Genomic DNA, 23,614 nt, shown 5'->3' on the forward strand with positions numbered 1-23,614 from the left:
GAGGGAGCTGATCTGCAGCAATAGGAGAGTCAGTCATTTGTCCCCATCCTGGGGGGTCGCAAATTTGAGTTTTGCTGACACGGCTGAGGAAACACGAGTGGTTTAAATTCTGAGTCATCAGTAGTACTTGCCTTGTTCACCATTTCAGCAGACCAGAACATTATGCCTAAGCATATTCATTAAACATATATTAATCACAAAACTAAATCTGTGAAAGAACCATCACTTTTCTGCCTCCTGTTTCTTAAAGTCCTCTCAGATCTGGAAGTAACTTGCCTCTCCCACTGTCTTCTTCAGCAGTGTAGCTCCAGCAACAACAGTATAGACAGTTTCAAAGTACAGTACTAGTAAGGTAAAGATCATCTTCTTTCACTGGAAAGCTTGAAAAATGTCCTGCGAACAAGGGACTTTCTAAAGGAATAAGTAAAATGAAGCACAGAATGGAGATAATTGAAAACAAGCTCGAGACTTCTGAAGTGGAATATTAAGAGAAAAATCTTGCAACACTGTAACGAGGGCTTTTGCACAGGCTGAGAGTGCAAAGATCACTGAGGAGACTTCTTATTCTAATGAAAGGTAGCAAGTCTGCAGAGGATTTATTATGAAAACCATCCTTGAGCTGCTGGGAACCTATTCAATGAAATAATTTTATCTTTGCACGGTTAAAAATGTAGGAGGCAAATGATATGGCTATACACTTCTTATGTTAACAGTACCTATTGTCGAATGAAAGAGATCCTGAGTGCAGCTTGACAGCAAGGTGGCATGAACGGGCTGCACAGTTCTTTCCCTCCAAATTAAGTTGAGAACTGTGAGCATTTTTTGAGCTGAAGGTCTTATCCTGTACCTTTCTAACACCTTCTCAGCTTGTCAGCTCCAGTCTAGTCTCAGCATGATGGAAAAACAGAACGGGAAAAACGAAGAGCAGCTGGAAATGCCAGAGAAACATGACCTGGAAGGAGATCTTTGCTGCACCTCCCTGGCACACTGCAGCTACAGGGCTGACAGGAGAGTTGCAAACCCAGGCTTTCAAATGGGAGGAGGGAGAAGGGTAGCAAAAAGCCCATGACATTTCTATGATAATGCAACATAGAGTTTACTTCTTTGCTGGGAATTAATTTTGCTAGTGTAGTTACCACCTTCTCACCTCAATGACTGCCTGGTGGCTGCATTTTATTTAGGCCAGCAGTCACAATAAGACACTCCAGATTTCCTTTAGAGTTTCATGTTATTTGAAGTTCACCTTCTACAGAACAAACTTTGAAAGCAATGCTGTTGTTTTTTTAGCCACATTACTCTCATTAAAATCAACAGGAGATCTTCTGCTAAAGCCTTGTGGTGGTGTTCAAAAACGTATCAGCTAATACCAACGGTGTACCTGCTCCGCCTGCTCTATCTGCAAAGAGGGAGGGCACAGACCTGCTGTGAACTACTTTTTGTACAGACAAGCTGAGATAACATTTGAGTTGTCATGCCTATGATTATTTTCTGGGTGACTTGACATTTTACTCATCTTTCAGGTTCTAAAAACAAAATGTTAAAACTCATGAAAAATATATAGTAGCAGATGGCAGGGCCTATTACTGTGAGTTTCTATCAGAAAGACAGAAAGAGAGAGAAGTAGGGGGAGGAAAAGCCTGAAATTTCATTTCTAAATGCTATTTTATATGCTGAAGGTAAGCTGGTGATATTTTCTCTATATTTTATGATTGGTTTATGAACAGCCCCTCTGGGTATCTCTATGAGATGTTATACAAATACACTAGTACTGTAGATTATATTTTAAAAACTGTTTAGTAAAGCCTTCACATGTTTACAAAAAAATTATTTAGTGCATATGTTATACTTCCACTGGTACTATAAAGAAAACAAACTGCTGGCTGCATAATCACTCATGTACATAGCTACAATGGAGGACTTTCTTTTCAACTTTTCCTAAGCTCACATACTAGGTTTAGGAAATTTCTTATGCCAGAAATCAAATGTGAGAATTCAATGTATGATGAAAGACCCCCTTCTTCACCAACAGTCCAAAATAATCTCAGAAAAAGGCCCTGTTACTATCCAAGGAATAGACAAAAGTTATCCTGACAGCAAAACAGAGTTCTTTCAATCCTTGCAACTGACAAGTTTATAGTATAATCAAAGGAAGATAAGAAATCATGGATGTTGTAAATAAAGCCAGATTCTCAGATGATTAATCAGCATCATCCCATTTAAGTTATTTCTATTTCATTTCTGATTAAACATCTCAGCAAATGTAAGCTGCTGTAATTGCCAATGGGATCTCAACTGACTGAGAATTTAGGAGAAAATGGACTCTAAGAACACAAATGGAACAGAAGGAACCAACAGAATTGTTCTTTAATCGAAATATTCACGCAATGGAAATGTATGAAAATTCCTGCCTTTGTATAGATGGCTGCCTGCTTTCTTGAGAACCATAACGTTTAGCTCTTTTTATCACTTTTCATTCAGAAATATCAACTTTTTTACAAAAGAAACAGTTGTTTTTTTTTTTTTCCTCATCTTACAGACAGGACAAACAGAGGCACAGACAGATGACATGGGCTGTCAAAAGCTCTTGCTCAAGTAAATCAGCAGTAAAGCGAAAGATAAAACTCATATCGCCAAACTTGCTTCCCATTACCATAGCCAGGAAACCATCCTGCCTCCTGTCCTCAAATATCTCTTTACATGATTTCACTTTATAGTCTGTCACAGAGAAATCACAAGTGTCAACTTATCTTTGGTAAACAGACAGTAGTAATTTCTTCAGCATCAACAAAACTATTCAGACCCAAACGTCTTGGCTGATCAAACAAATCAATCAATAACACTTTGTTGAACTCTGCTTCACCAAAAAGGAACTATGACTTGTTTCTGTAGTCATACCAACATATTTATGACTATTTTCCTACTCAAAAGCTGCTAAAGAACTTAGACACTTGAAAAGCGAAATAGTTCAAAATGCTGTTAATTTTACTTGTACTCACATGGATTTTAACTAGATTGGCAAGCAGATAGACATAGCCTCACAATGCTGCAGCGTTAATATCATAAACTTCAAATCAGTACATGCTTTCATGTCAGTAACAAAAGCAAGAAAGGTCAGCTTCATAATTTTCCAAAAAGCCTCTCTCGTCCCTCTTTTTTTGGGAAGGAGATCTCATCTCTCAACACTTGCTTTACTATTTCGTGTCTAACAATACTATCAAAGGAGCCATTAAATTAGGAATTACTTTGCTTTTGAGGAAAACTTCTAATGCTGTACTAGCTCTTTAATAAAGGCAAGGACCTTCTGAAAAGGTAAAACAAATTAATAGAAAGTGTAATGTGAAGGCACACGAGTTAAGCACACGAAGCCCCTTTATGAGAGCTCTTCTGCAGAAGTAGCTTTAATTTTCTGTATCATATTTCCTCTTTAGTTTAACCTCTGCAAGAGAGGGAAGAAACAGAACTAAAGCCATTTTAACTTCTGAGTGGAGTTCTTACTATAGGCATTTAATGAGCTGTAACTGATGTGATGTCCTTTTACTTTGCATTTTTTGTGACATCATTTTGCCTTTCCTGAGCACGTCCATGCTCTGAGAAAAGAGTCCTGCAACTGAAGCTGCCTGCGCAGGTATACACACACCACCTGCCTCCCTCAAACTTTCCCTTCTGCAGAACCTGACCTTTTCTAAAGTTTCTATCCACACTGCAAATTCATTTGCTTATAAGGGGAAAAAAAAAAGAAAAGAAAAAAAAAGCGGGTTGGGGAGGAAATGGAAAAGAGAATTGAGGAATGTAACATGTACGTGACTGAAGTTTGCATTTATGATGCATACAAAAATTATGATTTTTAGAGCATTGTGCTCTTCAGAGTTTAACAATCAGTATTTGAAATTTCCCAGATATATTTTGAGACTTGCTTTATCATGCTTTATATACCAGTCCCTAAACTTAGAGGCACTAGCAAAGTGTCCAACATTAGAGGCAATATATGGCACGGTGTGGCACAGAACAGAGGCCAGGCTAACAAGCTGTGCCTGATTATCGGTCCCAGGTTTGCCCTGGAACTGCTGAGGTTGAGGGCAGAAAAGGGACGGGGGGGGACAACAACACACACTGCCTAGGGAAGGGAGAGATGAGGGGGAGGGAGCAGTGGGGAACCACAAGAAATGTTGTAGCAGCAGTGTGGTAGCAGCCTGCAAGTGAGAAGCGCTGAGATCGTGATGGCAGGTATTCAAGAAACTGTGGCAGCGACTGGGGATGGGAAGGCAGTGGGCAAGAATTTGGGGTGTTTGGAGGCAGTGAGAGGTAGCATGGCAAGAAAAAACAGAAGCCAGCCTCAGTGAAGGTCCGTCCCAAATGGCTGGGAATCATTATTTTATTAGACAGACTATTTTACTTCTGAGGAAAAATGTTTCCCTCATGATAAATTATGTATTTTGGAACATCATTAAAATTCAATGTCTATTCTTTCTGGATTTCCAAGATTAGCATTTTGACACCCATTACCATAAACATTTAATCTATGCAGGAGAAAGAATAATTGCTTTGGGTATACTGGGTGTATCTGAAAAAATATTTTGAATATCCTTCAGACAAAAGGAGAAGAATGCTTAAATTTTCTTTGACTGTGCGCTCTCTTAACAGAGCTGACACTAAAGAGAGGGCAAGAGAAGAAAGCAAAGAAAATCTTCCGCTTTTTCTGCAAAGTGTTTAGCTGGCAGAGACCATAAATTATAAATAGACCCTAAACGGTGTAAGTGGGGAAAGGACATTGCTCTACAGTTTGGTGGAAGCAAGGTGTCCAAGAGGACACAATCCAGCAAAAACAGAAAGACAAATGAAGCAGGGATGGAAAAGCTAAACTGCTGACAATACATATGTTCAAGTTTATAAAATATCAGATTCCATGTGAGCCGAATACAACTATTCCTGCTACTTTGTACAGCAAAATTAAAATGGGGGGGTTTGGGGGGAGGGGGCGGGACCCTGTTTATTAAGATAGAGTAGCTTCAAGAAACAAATTATTCTTTCAATTAAAAACATGGATTTTGATAAGTCTACGAAGTCGTTCAAAAGATGTAGCAGTTCAAAAGTACCACATGCCAGCAGGTTGCCTATTTACAAAGGGCCATGTAACATGGTAGAATTTAAAACAGAAAATGCGTGCAAAAATTCCTTGCAGACAAAACAAAGTACCTGATTTCAATTACTTAAAAATTATTGTAGGTTACTGACAGCTAGATTCTACCTGCAGCAATTGTGTTTAAATTATCAAACAGGGATACCTTGGAGCCTGACTCTTTAATGTGCAGGACAGGCAAAGCTCCCGTTGATTGCTTGGGTTAATCTGGACTGTTCACCAGATCCATTCGCCTCAGTATCTTACCTGACTTCCTATAATATTAAGGCCCATACTCACCAGTTGAAGAAGTCAGTGTGAGTCTTTTCAATAAATTCAATAAGCACCATTAACTGGGTAACGCAGCTTCTCTTCAAAGTGTCAATAAGATGAGATATCAGGCTGGAGCCCAGCTACGTGAATCTTGGTTTTTCAGTGTCCAGTATAAGACACACTAGACCTGATTTTCAAAAAATTCAGGAGCCACAACTTTATTTTATGTCCACAGATGCTGTAACTAGGTATCTGAATTTGAGGTCCACTAAAGGATACTAAAAATATAAGTAGCCACTTTGGAAAACGTTGTCTCAGATGATTTCGAGCAAAAGTTTTTTCATCAGAACACACTGTTTTATGTTACTGAGTCTTCCTTTGGAGGTTTTTTTATATCACATACAATAATGATCTTGATGATGGTCCAATTACACATTTTCAAGTAATCAGGCTCTTTCATCTAGGTAAATCATTTATACAACCAAGAGATTTAAGGAATATTTCTAACTTCCTTCACCAGCTTCTTGCTTCTTGGAGGCTGAGATAACGGCTAATGAGAATAAGCTAATTATGGCAAGGTAAGTTGAAGGTTTTAAATATTTCGTGCCAATACTATTTAATAAAGTAAAGTAATTAGCATGCTGTTTTCAGGATTCTATATGAAATTCTGCATTATTGGCTCTTAATTAAACTGTACTTTGATGAAAGAGGTTACTGTTACTAAACAGCTAAATGACCTCGTTATTCTGCAGTTAACAGAAATAAAATCCTGCATTTCTTTTAATTAAAGGTCAAAAAAACCCCAGGCCACTTGAAATAGAACTAATAAACACCCTACTGCTGCTTCCGATATTTTTCCCTGGATTTTGATCAGACAGGATTCAATAGAAAACTTGTTGGTTCTTGCATTTTTGCCTAACACTTTATCTGCTTATGAAACACCAAATATGAAGAGGTAAGTTCTCAGAGTATAACAGAACTCAAAGTAAAAACAAAGTGACTCTAAAATGTATTTAAAATCTCTTCATATTTATCCAGTTAAGTTCTTGCAATCGGGTGATTGTTGATGAGCCAGTACAGCAGGAAACTGAGGTTTGTTAGCCACAATGCAAGCATTCAGGTAGCTGTACTACGAAGTCACCACCCTGCCACAGCTGCTTCAGCTCTGAGCATGACAGGCCATCTCTCAGAGTGACAGAGTAGTTCAGGTCCTGTTCCAGTTCACTTCTGGGCCACTTTGCTGTGCCTGTTTAGTCTGGCTTGTCTCCATTGCATCCCATCAGCAATAGATAAATTGTCAGAGTTGTTCACTGATTCATGTAGACACTTATCTAGCTACCAGTAAATGTTAGGCCTCAAAAACTCAGGTTCAAACAATAACCTCAGATGCAAGCATTTATACCTCTGCATCTCCTCATTAGACAATCCACACTTTTACAGCTTTAGATCTTGTTTGGTAGGATGCACAATATTTTGTCACAGAAGTTAAAACAATGGCATGGCTATTCAGTCTAATGGTGCATATATTTTATAGTCATCCAGCTCAGAAAGAACAGAGGTATTGTCCAAGCTTCTAGTACCACATCCATTATCAACAGCATGTTTGCTTCTTATTTAATGCTTCCTCACACACCAGCTCCAGCTTTAGCTTTCACTATAGCCAACAGGCACAGCAAGCAGAGTTTGGCTGGAGGACAAGGGCTACTCTCCAAGCAAGACAGTCCTCTGCTGCACAGGCTGGCCATGAGCTTCCACTGCAGCAAAGCTTTGCTCCCTTATCCATGGCGCACTGTCTGGCTCTGCTGCTTAGGGCCCTTTTACCCTGCTGCTGGCAACGTGTGGCTCTGTACAGCCACTGAATGCCGAAAGTATCTAGAAAGTTCAACACTGGAAGAATTTCTAGGCTTAATCTCTCAGCAGCAGAAACCATGATGGCCTCACCTGAATGCACAGGAAGCTGCAGCTGGGTCACTCCATCTGCCCCACTCTGGTGAATTTGTCAGTGGCTACGTTACTCTGTCCAAAATGCCAACATTTTTAGACATGCAATTTAGATTTCAGGTCTACCTTTACACCCATGGCTTGCATACAAAACAAGAAATTTGTTCCATAAAACCTAGTTTCCTATAGATGTGTTTCCCAAATTGCTATTCCCACACTGCAATAGCTTGCGCTCCCTTTCACACTGCTGCCTAGGACCTACCTTCCCCATTAGGTTTCCAAAGCACCTCCTTCCCTTCCTGCTCTGCCCCACACACCCTGTCTAGATGAAAAAGAGACAGTACGTACTATCGCTAGCTCCAAGACACAGCACGTGGATTAGCCAGGGGCAGGTCAAAGTGAAGGATAAATGCAGACCTCACTCTGAAACCTCTGCTTCAGTGCAAGCACCGCTTTGCATACATGTGTTACCCCTCGCTGAACTCCAGGATGCCAGCAGGAATTTAACGGTCTCTGAGAACTGCCTGTATCTGTCACATTGGACCAAAACTGGCCAGCAGGTTCAAACGTCATTAGATTGATCACAGAATGATGGAATGGTTTGGGTCGGAAGGGACCTTCAAAGATCATCTAGTCCAACCCCCTGTCATGGGCAGGAATATCTTTCATTACATCAGGTTGCTCAAAGCCCCTTCCAACCTGACCTTGAACACTTCCAATGATGGAGCATCCACAACTTCTCTGGGCAACCTGTTCCAGTGTCTCACCACCATCATAAAAAATTCCTTCCTTATGTCCAATCTAAATCTACCCTCTTTCAGTTTAATTGCTGGACTGACAGGGCAAACAGTGACATTAAAAATACCCAATTTCTTTAGGAAATTAAAGTAAAAATGGGGTGTCAGTGTTGTATACATCAAACTCCAACAGTCTGTGAATACGGCTTTCTGAAAAAAATTCAGTCTTATTTTTTTTTTCTTCAATGTCAGTATTCTCTGGACCTCAATGCCCGAGCCTGGATAAAGTAAGACTCCCTTGCCCCTGCAAGCCCTGAAGCCTGCGCTTCCTGCTCAGTAGAATTTTAAATAAACAAGATTTCAAAGTTTTGTCTAGATCATTATATAGAAGATCACAGCTCAATAGTGGGTAGTATTTATCTATTTTTCCAGAGCACACAAAATTCAAAGCATTTAAATTTTTACAGTATTTTTCCAGTATTTAGAAAGTGATCACTGAGTAACAGTGGCTACAATTACAATATAAATCTGTTACGTGATTACAGGAAAACTCAAGTCCACAGATCAAGATATAACAAGCTGCTATTTAGGTAGCTTGAAAGAAATATTGGACACTACAAGCTATGTCTAAAATGCTGGCACTAATCAAAGAGAAACAGTTTTGTGGTTTGTTCACTTCTTAGTTTATACTTTGTTCCCCCTAGTAAGACTAAAGCTTCTAGACAAGCACAATATTTGTGTTACTGCTTAGTTTTACGTATTGGAGACCAAATGAAGTGCATATAAATGAAGACTCAAACTCTCCAATTTATATAAAAACCACAACAGAGCCAGCTGCTCTCCCTGTTTAGTAAAGCACAACCGAGTTACCATGTTAAATAAACTGACTGCTCCACAGGCTAGGCAACACATTGATGACACAATCCATTCACAAATGTTTCTTAGGTGTTTTGGGTTTTTTTTCCCCTAATAGAGCCAAAAAGGTTCCTGTGCCTCTCTTAATACTGTATCTGATTAAAAATATCTATCTACCTTTGTCCCCGTGTTTGGGGTGAGCTGAGGCATAACAAAAGCTCTTTTTCTCTCTATGCTCCACCTTTATTGACAGAAAAAAAAAAAAAATCTTTGACCAAAAAGATTTTCATTTTCTCTTTCTGCCTGAAAGCTCCATGTCAGAAACAGCTGGGAATTCAGTCTTCAGCTTGCTCACCAGCTAAGGGTCACAAATATTTATTTTTGTTCCTTCTCTTTATAAGTAGTTCTAAAGTTGCTGAATGAAATTCCCCTGCTACATCAGCATTGATATCAAAGAAATGACAGAAAAAGAGAAAGCAAGCAAGACAAGCTTGCATACAATCACAGATACAACTCTTTTCTCAAGCCATATTTTTATGATTATAGGTAGTCAGCACAAGAGACATAAGAACTTAATTCAAGTTAATAAAAATTTGGACAGTTTCATCGACTCCTACATAGTACCTAGTCTAAGGGGTATAATTCAGCAGAAAAAACCCCAAGATTTTAGTGAAACACAGGACATTAATAAGAGAAACACAGGGGGATGGATTTTGTTAGAAGTGTTAATACACACCTTTCCTGGTTTCGCATGAGTGTTTGCATTTCTAAAAGACAAGATTACAGAAACTAGATCTATGTAGATAAATATCCCAGCTGGTCAAATTCTACACTTGCAGACTCAAACTGACACACAGGAATCCAAACTGAGCTCTGCATTTGATTATACTGTAAGAGATTGAGAATACATCTTAGTACAAATTCCCTGCTAATATTGTATTCCTTCCAATAGCATATTTCATACCCTTTTGCCAAATCTAGTTTTTGAAGACTTACATAATCCTTTTACTTCCTTTTGGATATTAGCCTCTATTCTGCCACTTTTATTGGCTATTCAGCCTACACTTAAATATCTCTGTGCCTTACATTAAATATTTTTATCCATCCTCACTGCTTGTATCCTGCAGACATCTGCAGCCTATTGCTTTCTGCTTTGGTCATCATTACTTACCGAATTCTTTAGTCTTTATTTTTTCATTTTTTGCTCAGACATTTCCTGACTGTTCTGGTGTCTCTAAGCACTCTCTAAATATTTCTGATGAAGTGGTGCAGAACTGAGCACAATATTCTAGAAACCTCCTGAGTCAATAAGATGAAGTACTTTCCTGATGTAAAATGATATTTTTCATAGTCAGCTTAAATTTCAAACCAGCTTACGTTAGAAACTCAGGTATATTTTAGTATTCATCTTGTTTTTAGGGTATTTTCAGGATTACCATTTTCAACATTTCTATTACCTTTAACAAAGGCAGTGAGAAAAGACAAGGGATAAGAGAAATGTTTTGCACCATAAAACCCCCACTTTTTATACAAATGCAAAATTATTTTTCAGCCTCCTTTCCAGTTCCATTAGAGTTCTATCAAAGGCAACTTTGAGTTATCTTTAGTCCAAGTTTGCTTTAAAATGGGAGCAGAGACACTTGGGTTATTCCCAGGAGTGCTAACACTGAAAGGGCAAGTGAATGAGAGTTTGATGTAGAGCTGTGTGGCTTATTAGCTCCACAAAAATGCAACCAGTGCTCCCAGACCTAACCCGTTACCTCTGTACAGCGCGGCAGGGCCTTTGTCGTATGAATTTGCTGACTTGGGTTGGAATGAATCCGTGGAGCCTTACACTGCACAGTCACCAACTTTTTATTTGTCCTCTCCACTATTTATATTTTCAAATGTATTGTAGCATAATTTTTGCAATATAAAATAGTATTTATGATTTATTCCAGATATGAAATTACATTTTAAGGAGCAATACTAACTCATCTCCAGGACTGTAAAGTATCAGAAGGAATCTCCTGAAGAGTAAATATTTTTTAAAATTGGTCGTAAGGTTTTTATGCTCTGTCAAACATAATTTTTAAATAGGGAGTAACACTTCTACCTTGTAGAAGTGTTGAAGTTTGCACAGAAAAAGAAACTGGAATTGGAAATAGATAGGGCATTGTTATTCCATGAGGGATTAGATATACACTGGCAACCAACTGCTTTTCTTTTACTTTGTTTTGTAAGCATAATCACCAAGAATCAGTCATGTAGTTGCATTGACTTCTTCCAGACTGAACAGGTAAGAAGAAAGGACACTTTCCATACAGCTGTATTGTAAAAGAAACTAATGAAATAGACTCCCACTTCTACTCTCATTTTTCTCTTTCTGCCAGACTGTGCCTTCTTGATGTGACTGAAGATCAGGAAGGAGGTAGGCCCAATTCTGGTATTATGTTTTACAGTTAATTGCTTTGATTTCTAGATCTGTCTGCAGTGTGTTTTTATTCGTTGGTTGTGAAAATTTTATTCAATTCTGTTAGCAGCAGGAATTCGATGGCTAACTTGTCATCTGAAAAAGCTCAGAATAAATCTTGCAGCAGCCACTAGTACAGTGATAAATCTGTACAGCTCTGTAGTAAGCTGTAGTTGCATTATTATTATTTGTATTAAAGTGTTTTTTGAACAAAAAGCACAGAACAAAAAAAGCCTCTGACCAAGAGAACTTGCAATCTAAGGAAAGAGAGGGATGACAGGATAGCTGAGGGACACACTGCCAGGAGGCTGGAAAGCGGTTTCAGCACATAACTGCTCTTAATTATACCTGCAGGCATGCCGCAGACAGAGCTAGAACCCTGCCCCAGGTCTGGTCCATTAACTTTGTAACATCTACGCCCTGCAAGTGCCTTCTCTCAACTTCCTTCTTTTGCTCTCTGAACATTGTTACTCAGTGAACAACAAGGGGCAGCTTTTAAAATACTAATCTTGAAACATTGAAAAAGCTTTTTCAGTGGAGACAAATTATCCAGTAGATTTGAACATCTTTGGTTCTATCATGAAGGCAGACCAAGGACCAGGGACTGTGTAACCAATAGTCAAATCTGGTGCTCGGGTAGAAGAGCTTGAAGTAAATCATTCTCATTGCCCTTGAAGATCTCATGGGATGTACCATACCAAGAAGCAGTTTCTGCAGCGTCTTTGACAATAAAAAAAGCTGCAACTGAGATGGATTTCTGTTCTCTTAGTTCCCTGCCACTGAATTCATAACAGGAGGAGACGGTGCAATGCTTGAAAAATCACTGTTTCATGATTTAGGTTTGCATGAAAGTGTATAGTCTCATAGTTTTTAAATTTAACAAAACAAAAAAACCCCACCAGATTCAGTTACTCCAGCATTGCAAAACTAAGCAGAAAAAAAAAATGCTATAAACAAGTTTATGATTAGTGATCTGCCTTGTCCTTCTGAGATATCTTTTGTCTTAATGCTCCAGAGGACTCTGCACTTAGCAGTTAAGTTTCTTAACAGTCGATAAATACAAATGAGGGAGCACGGAGTAGTACCACTCTCCTGACCCAACCCTCCCATGCGAGACACTTCTGAAATGCAGACTGTGCACACTTGCAAATGTGCAGAACTTCCACAGGATTCCTTTGGAACAGAAAATACTTGGCATCTTTTATGCCCAGGTGCAGAAACAGGTAGGAAAACAGATACTACCACATCCAACCGCTTTATTTTTCCAAAAATTGATTTTTCAGAAAAACTCAAAAATACCATCAACAAAACAAATAAGCCATGAATTTCAGCAAATGCAGAACTAATGAAAACCACTGAACTAACAAGAACGAAGACTGAAATTTGGTTTCCTCATAACAGACACAGCACGGGAACTATAAGCCTCCTCACACTTAAAACTGCTAACAGGAATCAACTCTGTGCTAGAAAGAACATCCACTGGTCAATCAGTGTTCACTTTCTTTCACATTTTCAGTGTAGAATAAGATGGCTTAGATACACAGCATCCTTTTTACAGCTGCTGTACCTAAGAAGTATTGTACAGATGAACAAAGTGGATAGGTGAGCCAACTAGTAAGAATGGGTAAATGTAGTCACCATTTTGGCACAAGTATGGCTTCTTGTGCAGCTACACAGGAGTATGCCAGCATTGCTATTTGACACACACGCTCTCTTTACAGATTTCCTGCGCAGGGCCATGCTCATCCCACAGCCCCAGGGAGCTAGGCAGCATTGTTTGTGCAAACATTTCTGAACCTCAGTCCTTCCCACATATAATACTAATATGTGTATCAACATAAAGCACAGACCAGGGGCATTCGAACACAAAAAAAGGCAGCCTCCTCTCCGTTTGCCTGGCACAATCCAGAGATATGACGTGGAACCTGGCTGTTATTAGACACACAGTTACCGTGCAAGGTTTTTGTCTTCATACACCATGGATAAGCTGTAAAATTAATCTTGGCGCCAAGCTTATTCCACGGGGTTTGGTCGCATCTAGCTCTACACAGGTGCAGAACAGGAGGAGGAAGCACATGTGGAATTCCGAGCATGGCCCTGGCAGTCCCAGAAGTGTCGTACCCAAGGCAGAGCCAGCTCTCCTGCATCCTCACCACCCCTCCACAGCCACCCTCCTCTGGTCGAGGACTTTTATCCACCTTTCTGTTTCAAATATCAGTACACTTTTAAGAACAAAAGCTGGGCTGTATTGAGCAGCAGTTGTATCAATCTTACTAGATTAAAATTCACAGAAGTTGGTACATAAATCAAACTGCTTTTAGAAGTTAAATGTTAAGATGACTGACTGGTAAAGCATTCTATATGCTGGTAGCAGTCCATAAAACATATAAAACAATTTTTATAACTTGTTTTAAAGTTATATTTTAGTTCTGAGATCTAATTCTAATTCTCTACTGTCTCTCAGTGCATAATATTCCACACTACTATATTTGAAACAATACAGTCAAGAAGTTAAATCAGCCTTCCTAGGGCGTCGGACAGCTACAGAAACACCACAGTTAATAATGCTCCTTTTCTTTGACTCTTTTTAAGGACAGAATGTACTTTTTACTTATTATTTCAGCCAAGTTAATATAAAACACCTTAGGAGCTTCAGGTCAAATTAAGAAAGACTATATGTGCACACACAGTAAGCACATTGAACAACGGCATAAAGGTAATATGGCTAATGGATTGGGAATGTAAAATGATTTAGCAGAACAAAAGTTCTTAACAGTTAATTCCTTATGTCATTTAAAGAGGTGATTAAAAAGATTTTTTTAATCTCCCCAAAGGAAAGACTTACAGCTCAGTGCAACCAAACAGACATGAGTATCTCTGGTGGTTCTGCGACTGACACATTTGATGACACAACTATCATTTCTTTGCTGATAACCTTCTACGTGATCCTATAGATAAAGAAGCAATTAACTTACAGAATTAGACTTCCTCCTGTGACAGGAACCATCCTGTGTCTTGACAGTTCAGGCTTTCTGCACCTTTTAGCCATTCTGCCTTAACACAAAATATATCTCAGTCTCTCTTCTGAGACAAATATTTAGGTCATTCCTATGCAAGAGGAATTGAAAAGATATGTCACTGTATTTTTAAAATTTATATCTAAGTGGTATGCTTTACCATGGGAAGTTCTGATTTCTTTCCACATATGCTACACAGGATGAAAAGACACTTAATGGGTTTTAAACAACTGTAGTAATTTAAGCTATGCTGACTAATGTGGAGCAATTTGTAATACAGTGAATAAACAATTAGCTCTTAGGGGAGAAATCTGTTATTAAACAAAATTATATTATATTAAACAAAAGATTAGGCCACCAATGCACTAAGGAAATAACAAAAAAGTGACAGCACTGGCTTTGGAACATGGAAGAAGATTGATCTGACCAAATGCAAATATTTATATTTGATCTTAGTCACTCTAGAAGCATTTTATGAACAACAGAAACAAATACATACTTTTAAGGTGCAATACACTTAAGCAGTGCCTGCCTAAAGATGAGCTATTTTTCTATGTTGTCTACTACGGAAAGTTAGAGCACTAGCTCTGATATAGATGTCTACATTATAAACCTCAAAATCTGGGGAAGATGACAGACTGTGCAAGTGATGGAGACTAAAATGCTATGAATTTATTCTTTCTGGCTAACTTCTGTCCATTAGCAGAACGCTGTTTGGCACAGATGATACACAAAGAGGATAGCTCTTGTTGTCCAATTCTTCAATGACTCTAATGTCGAAAGACTGCAGATTCAAGCTTGTATTGCCCATTTCAATGCACATATCCTAACAGATGCATTGCCTAGGCGCTCACAAAATAGAATGAGAAAAAAGATATATCATCCCCTTCCCAATAATGGATATGGCTAATATGAATCTTTTTCCTTGGCAATTATAAAAGAATAATTACAAGTGTAGAAAAAGATTAGGCTTACATGAAGAAAGCGAAGAGATCCCCATCCTGACTTCAATTCAAAATGTCTCTTTTGAAAAGCACACAAAGGACAAGACAGTCAAGAGGAGATCACAGAGCTAATTATTTGGAAAAGATAATTTCACAGCGTTCTAATTTTTAATTTTGAAAATGTGATCAACTCTCAAGGAAATACAGAAAGTGCATGTATTGGGGGAATGAAGGAAAAGGTAGACCAACTTACCACCTAGACCAACAGCACTGCACAAACTGTCAATATGAAAAAAATCATATTTAATTTCCCCCCTCTTATCAGCTGCTTTTCCCTTGGAAAAATCTCAATGCTTTATATTTATAAAAATTTCACAAAGAGTAACTGTAACAGAAACGATATTAAATTAGTAGATCGTCAGCCAGGACAATCATGGTCTATTAAGATAAACTTACTCTGTGCATATCTAGATAGATTTTCTCTGTATGTCCATTTAAATGAATTATTTGCACTGCACAGGCTCTTAGTCTTCTAAAAGACACAAGGAAAACAAAAATATAACATTGTCACAGCATAATGGTCCCTCCTGCCTGACACACATTAAGAGAGAAAAAAGTTACTGAAAAATGAATGTTGAGATGACATTACCAAGCTTATTTTCAAAGTGGGAGGCAATTAGACTACGAAAACGTTCTCTTCCATTATTTCTTTTATACCAGAGGAAGATAAAGTAAATAAATATGAAGATGGATGGTTATTGTTGATGCACAGTAACAGCTACTCAGTATGTTACATTGGAGAACTCTGTTCTATCAGCCCAGATTTTATACAGTGACAGGCAAATCTAACAATCAGGTAGTCTAAAAATCTGAAGTACAGTTTCAAGTTGTTTGGGTCTTTTTTTTTTTTAATTGAAGAAGTTGTGGTGAAACTAGAATAAACTTCATCTGTTGTTTAATACACCAAACCATTTATTAGCTTTACAGGATTTAGGTTGATAAACTATGTCAAAAGATTTTCAGAAGGGCTCTTTACACTTGTGTCCCTGACACTATAGATACTCAAGCTGAAGTACCACCAGCTTGCCTCATCTTTAGAGGTGCAGAAGACACTCATTTTAGAGGGTTTGCTTTTGACTTGACCTCTTCTGAGGTCAATATATAACACTGATAAAAAATTACCACTGATAAAAAGTTACCACTTAACCTTATCATAACAATTTTCATAAGTGCTCAACTCCAATTCACAAACTTTAAAGAAGCGGGCAGTTAGCCTACTGTCCAAATATTAACTATTCTGGCCACTTTGCAAATCTCATTTAGGTACCTGAAGAAGAAATTCCCTTGAAAACATGATCTTGCATGCAATCAGGATCTCCCTCCTTGGAGACAGTCAAAAGGCGCCTGGACATGGCCCAGCTTGAGCAGGGGGGTTGGACCAGATGACCTCCAGAGGTGCCTTCCAACCTCAGCCATTCTGTGATTCTATGAATTGCAATGTAACAACTACCCTGTACTTCTGCAATCCTACAGGATATCTTTTGTTATGATGGCCCTCTGTTTTAACTCTTACAAAGAAAGAACAGTACAGACATAGCTTTCAACTTGCTCACCTAACTTGCGCCTGAACTTTAAGGGCTGAATGAATCAGTCCTTCTAAAGTGAATCTAGGTTCTCTATGCACTCAACAGAGAGAAGCCTTTGTCTCAGAAGACCCAAGACAAATGCTGCCTTCTTGAGTTAGGTAGTGAATCATGAGTGATTATTTTTGCTACCAGTTCTGCATTGACCCTCCAGTTTCTGAACTCTGTCCTATCCAGAGGAATGGGCAGAACCAATCCTAGAGATTCTCTGTGTGTTAGGAGCTCTCTGAAATGTTTTAGGTTACTTTGCATTAACAGAGCACATGTAGAAACATTCACCTTACTCTCAGCAAGCTCACAGTCCTACCAGATGCGAGTATATCCAGAAAATATTAAATAGGAGACATGTCAAATAAAATTAAAACACAAAAAAGCATTATACCCAATCCTATATTGCTAGTATTTAAAATGTAAGCTTAGTAGAAATGAGTTAATCTTGAGTACTGAAATTATACAAAGTCTACATTTAGCAACCAATCTTCACACTTGCAGTACACAATTCTCTGTCACAGTCAATGCAGCAGAACTCAGTAAAACACTCCTGTTTAATAGGATGTCATTTATCCACAAATATACTTTACAATAACGGATTTTCAACTACCGCAAATTGATTTTATTTCATTCCTTCCACATGTCATTGTGCCACAGAGGATAACTCCTTTGATATTAATAGTAATGAAGATGCATTGCATCTGACAGCCCTAACAACATGTTTAATAGAACATTTTAACTTTAAGTAGATGAAGAATCAGAAGGGAACACTTTTTCAGATTCCACTGTTTCAGAACACAGTTCTGTATAAATGAAATTATCCTACTTAAAAGTTATTTCCATTTTGATATTATTTCTATTTAATTTGACAGTTTTATTTTGGGAAGGTAACATTCTGACATACTGCAAATTATTCTCCCAAAACAATACAGTTTATCCTTTTGTATCTGCTTTAATTAAATTTGTCTCAATAGCCTCCTGTTTCTGGTAAGTAATTCTGGCAATTAATCATCCCAACTTATCCTAAAATGACAATCCTAAGGTGTCACTCAAAGAGAAACAATACGAAACATACTGTTTCAAACTGCTACTGCACACAGCGAGACATTTATTCAGGCTTTATTTTACATATTTTGTTACCAGAAACTGCTGCTTCTGCAGAACAACAGGAGTTTTGCCAGTGATGTGGGTCAGAACCTTATTTCTTCCCTGCAGTCTGAGTTTGCACTTAGGAGATTCTCAAAGCATGCTCACCCACCCAGCTCAAATGCTGCCATCACGTTCTACATAGAAACTCGATTTATTGAGTTTCACCTTTATTCCAGCTCTCTCCCATACAATTTGTTTGCATAAGGAAAACACCTACTTATCTAGGAGGTATATCTTATTTATAAATGCACGTGCAGTGAATGTTTTGGAAAAGAGTGTATGCCGCAATTTTAAAGCAAACTAAAGTGTAACTACAAGTTCAAACCTTTTGTTTAAGGAAGCAATGTATGCAGGGTTACTGCAGCTTGACAAATAAATTAACACTGAAAAAAGAAAAACCTAGTTAAAAGTGAAACAAAAATGACCATCAACTGCACGCAGTGCTGTCGTTGCTTTTCGTTTTCTCAGTTCCTCTTTCCATTATGAAAGTTCTAACAAAACATTCTCCCTTATTTTTAGCACAAACAGGGCAACAATCAGCATCTTACAGATTTTTAGCTTCTAGACCAAGTACGGTTGTGCAAGGTGACCTCTAACTACCTGCTTTGTAACAACACTTCACAAAAAGAAAGCGAGGTATACAGCAAGAAATAATGTTAAGACGTTACTCCTACTGACCCATAACTACCACCTCACTTGAACAGCACAATAGAGTGAAAAATAACCTTCAGGAATGTACAACTTAAAAATGTTAGAATGGAAATTGTCAAGTCATTTAGCGACAGAACAAGCTTTTAAGACCCATATTAACACAAACCTTGCTTGCAAGCAAGAAACATAAAACAGAGATAAGAAAGGTGAAATGCTGCAACCAACTCCTGACATCTGAAACCTATTTCAAACAGCTAATAATCCAGTCTATTCTTCAAAATTTACGTTGACATTTACTTTTGCTCACCACATTTACCTCCTGCTTGTAAGACTAGCAACACGCACATTACATATGAATAGCTCTTGGGTCCAGCCCTGAAGTCCTGTGCTGTTTTCAAATGCCACTGAAGTATGTGCTTAGATAAAAGCTATCATCAGACTAGAGAGTTAAACACTCTGCAATTATGTTTAGAATTGTGCGTGTCGGGTGGGTTGTGGTGTGTGTGAAAACACTACCACTCTTACCCCCTTCTCTTTATCAGTTACTTAGCAACTAGTTGTTTTTAATTTCCTTTTGGGTGACTATTTTCCATATATAATAAGGGGAATGGAATTCAGAGGTGCCCACCAACCTGTTTATAGAACTTAGCTCAGGAAGGACTTGCCAGTCCCTTGAGAGAAAACAAGCGATAGTAACCAGTGAGTTGTCTTATCTTACATTCTTTTCTAGTACAGGTACAAGTGACTCTGCATGGACTCTCCTCCAGCCTGGAGGTTGAAGGAACTGCTACACCTGGAATCAGTGCCTACTCAAAGCCAGACAGACTGGCTTCTCTCTCAAGGCCCAAACAGTTTGCGTTAGTACTTACTGATCTGCATCCTCCGTGAGTTCCAACTATTAATAACTATTCACTTTGAGATAAAAAAATGGCACTTTGCTGTAATGACCATTAGTTTGTGCATGTACTTTACCTGTACATCGTTGGTGTTCATTCTTGTTCCCTCCTTCCCAACGAAGATGTCATCTATGTCAACCAGAATGTACCTATCCAAGGACAGTCTGAGCTTCTTTCCAGACAGGAAAGAGATGGCATCTATGAAAATCAGCTTGTGCAGCCAAAAATTCAAGTTATTGCCGAAAAGGACTCGTTGAATCCCATCGTGGAGCCCCAGGTCATGAATTACCGTGGCATAGAGAGCACTTATAGCAGCAGGTGGTGAAAGGTTTTCTGGTGTCTTTACTTTTGCAAATATCACTGGTTGATAAGCTGTATGATTAATCTGGAAAACCGCCCAGTCATTTCCAAGCAAGGGACCTTTCTCAAGCTTAGAAGATTTAGTCACATGGAGCAGTGGGGAATGAGGGTTAATGCAACAGTCCTTAATACCCAGATTGCTGTGGACATGGAAAGGAAAGCCCTTCAACTGAAAGCTCTGCAAGCTGTTCTCATTGCTTTTGTGAAATCCAATAACACCTACACCGTATTCTATACAGTACTTATCTAGAAGGCCTCTGTTCCAAGAGTCCATATTCACATACTTTAGAATATTTTCATATACTATGAGAGCGTATTTGCCTTTATTTTTGTCTATAAGCACTGGGAGGTCACCTTTCCCAGGTGCAATCTCAATGTGAAACTGAAATCTGCTAGATTCTAAAATGGTTATTATATCTTGGCCTAATGTTGAGTACTGACTTTCCACAAACACCAGCACTACGAGATCTGTCCTCAGGGGATCAATAGGCTTCATGGTCTTCATCTCCATCAGCTTGTATGGCAACAGTTGAGGATCACCACATTCCACTTCTGAAGAGATTTCAGAAAGTTCATTTTCCTGTTTGTAGCCATTATACAAGTAGTACGCAGAAATAACTATGCTCACCGTACAAAAAGTGGCCAGCAAAATAACTGTTCTTTGAAAATGTCTGTGAAGTTTCATGATAAAACTCATGTTGTTTACTTGCCTTAGATTGTTCTCGACAGCAGCTTTAAAAACAAACACAGATTCTCAACAACTTGTTCCAGTCCTCTGAAATATTTATGTCACCATTGCAGCACACACATCTATCTTCCACAAAGCTTTACAGAAGGTATAGTCTAGAAGAAAAGAAAATCAGAGATTTAATTGAGGCATCACACTTGTGAAGTATCATCACACTTAAACTAATGGTGAGCAAAGAAATCACTGCTGAACAGAGGTTTAGGAACAAACAGCTCAAAACTTTCATAGTTTCTTTTTGAAATTTTGCATTAGTAGCGTTATTTCTTCCTGCTCCCACTAGTTGCCATGTGCATTTGAATGTCTCTAAATCTCACAGGCTCCTTACCCCAGAGGATCAAGTAAAAGAAGGTACACACAGGAGGCACTGAAAAGCAAGATACGGCAGCAAAGAACTTACTGTTTTTCTGAAATTTTTTTACCTGAAGATAAAAGTTAACTCCAAGTAGACAATTGCTGACAACCTAAACATTGAAGAAAATTTATAACCTTCCTCCTTCCACCCCCAAGAAGCTGGGGGAACATCAGTCTACATGATTAAACAAATTCTGTCTTATATTAATTTTTGAAGAACCAAGAAGTTCTTAACAAAACATGCACATTTTAACTGTTGTTATATCAGTATATACATACTAATATACTCTATATTACATGCATTACAGGAGTATTTTTAAAACAAAACTACACTTTTTCCTGCAACATTAGAAGTAAACAAACAGCATTTTACTGGACTGTGTACTTTTTTGCAAATTGTTGAAAGCACTTCATATTTCTTTGTATTAAAAGAAGCATAAAATAATCCAGCTCTTAAATTTGAGAAAAGAGAGTAATAAATCAAAAGCTAACTTAAGAGGCAGATCACCTAAGGATATACTTATGCTTTAACTTGCACCTGAGGAAAGCAGTCATTTTTCAAGCCAACAGTACAATTGCTTTCAAAAGTTTCTAGTAAAACTACTGAATGATATGACAAGCATAAAATAATTAAGTACCATGAGTTATAAAGGAAATTTAACAGCGGACTTTGAAAAATACTGAGGGTATTAAGATCTAGAACATGCTATCGTAACTTCACTGTGTAGTACACATCCATTCCCATTTGTAAATGGGACTACGATAAGCTATGTCTGTAACGTTAGCACGGTCATTTCCCGACTGAGTGCTTGATCCTTCCATGCTCAATTTTTTTAAAAAATAAAGTAGGGCTTAAAAAGTGACTACCAAGAAGGTCCAGAAGTATAACCAATATCAAATATGAACTTTTCTGTACAGATTGACAGAGATAATTAAAATTTTCTTGAGAGATCACAATAACAAATGATATCTACTCGAGCTCTATCCCATGTTTTGTACTTTATAAGGTTTACTGGGTTTTCATTAGAAATTTTGATTCCTAGAATGGCCGACAACCTTCAGTACTGAATCAGGGAACAGATGATAATAGAAGAAATACGGTCAGCTTCTGATCCAAAAGAAATTGAAGTATAGAAAAGATTAATTACATATTAATAAATGGAAAAAAAAGGAGGAGGTTTAAAAAAAAAAAACAAACAAACCACAAAACCACCAACCAAACAACAGACAAAACCAAAAAACATGTCATGTACTTGGGCCACTTAACCACTTGACAAGAGCTCCTCATCCTCCATTGTAAAGAAGGCGGCCTTTCACTCTAGGTTTTCAAAAAAGTTAAAAAATATGATGTACTTAACAGCACCTATGTAACTTCCACAACTTTAACTGAATTCCAAAGCTTGTTCCTCCCAGTGCCAGGTACATGATGAGCATAAAGTAAAAATAAATGAGTAGGAAAATGAGATAAGGGGAAAGAGAAAAACTACATGGCATCTTATTTATCAAAACAGCAGAATTAAGCACCAAGAGTAAGCGTACGTAAGCTGTCTCATTCATAATTAAGATTCCCTTTAAACCTGCATCTCACCAGATAAGCCTGCTTTCTGGATATATTCTACTCTCTTCACCTTCTACTCAGATAGCAGTACGTTAACCCTTTCTGTTCTGGATGGACTTACACCCAGCCTTGAACCTTACCTGCAGCTGCACAAAGACTTGCACATAGCTTTTAGACAGGAGACTAGCCTTTCGCCCAGGTATATAGGCTCATTAATCAGTGTTGGACAAAAATAACATAATCCCAGTTTCTCAGTTTCTAGAAGCATGTATATGAAAAGAAGTTAAAGAATGCACAAAGACTGAACGACAATCTGAAAGTACCTTTAGAAGAAATCAACATTTTTAAGTACTGAGATGTCCGATCCTTGCCACACTAGCTTCAGGAATATCAGTTTAGATAGCAGAAAAGAGATATTTAATATGGTAAGAAGTCAAGTGACAAAGAAGGAGCTCCATCCTGAATGAGTAAAACCAGAGAGATGTTTCCAGACAGATGATTTTTCATCACACACACAAAGGATTCTCTTCATTTATGCATTTCCAATTCAGCTGCCTGAATGCCAAGAAACTCATAATTTTAGTGGCTGAAATTAATACTTACTGCATTCTGTAGAAAAGCTGTACATATGCCTACTTATCTTCAATAACCACAGACCTGGCTGGCTTACCTCATCTAGAGCTCAGGCCTGGTTTACACAAGAGACGTGAGCCTGCGAAGTGGAACTCTTGCTGGCAAAAGTACAATGAATCACTTTTTTGAATGACACAAAGTCAACCACCACACAACCAACAAGCACAATGCTTGTCTGCTGCTTTTAGCCCTAACGGCCCCAAAATACCCCTATTCTTATGACAGAAACCACCAAAGTCCGATTGAGAGGAAGTTCCGAGCAGCATGATTCAGAAGTTTCTTTCTTTACCAGCCTATGC

The 23,614-nt window shown here is 38.2% G+C and overlaps 1 protein-coding gene across 2 annotated transcripts in view; it reads right to left on the minus strand.

The window, feature by feature from the left end:
• The window catches only part of LOC127015729 (bifunctional heparan sulfate N-deacetylase/N-sulfotransferase 3), a 61,353-nt gene extending 40,615 nt beyond the window's left edge, over positions 1-20,738 (minus strand). For both annotated transcript variants that reach the window (XM_050895869.1, XM_050895868.1), the window contains exon 1: positions 19,742-20,738. In XM_050895869.1, coding sequence (XP_050751826.1) covers positions 19,742-20,722 — 981 coding nt within the window. In that variant the 5' untranslated portion in view covers positions 20,723-20,738. The remainder of the gene's footprint in view (positions 1-19,741) is intronic.
• Between the last annotated feature and the right edge of the window lie 2,876 nt (positions 20,739-23,614).

The sequence above is a fragment of the Gymnogyps californianus genome, chromosome 4 (genome assembly GCF_018139145.2).
Source record: "Gymnogyps californianus isolate 813 chromosome 4, ASM1813914v2, whole genome shotgun sequence".
NCBI classification, from domain to species: Eukaryota; Metazoa; Chordata; class Aves; order Accipitriformes; family Cathartidae; genus Gymnogyps; species Gymnogyps californianus.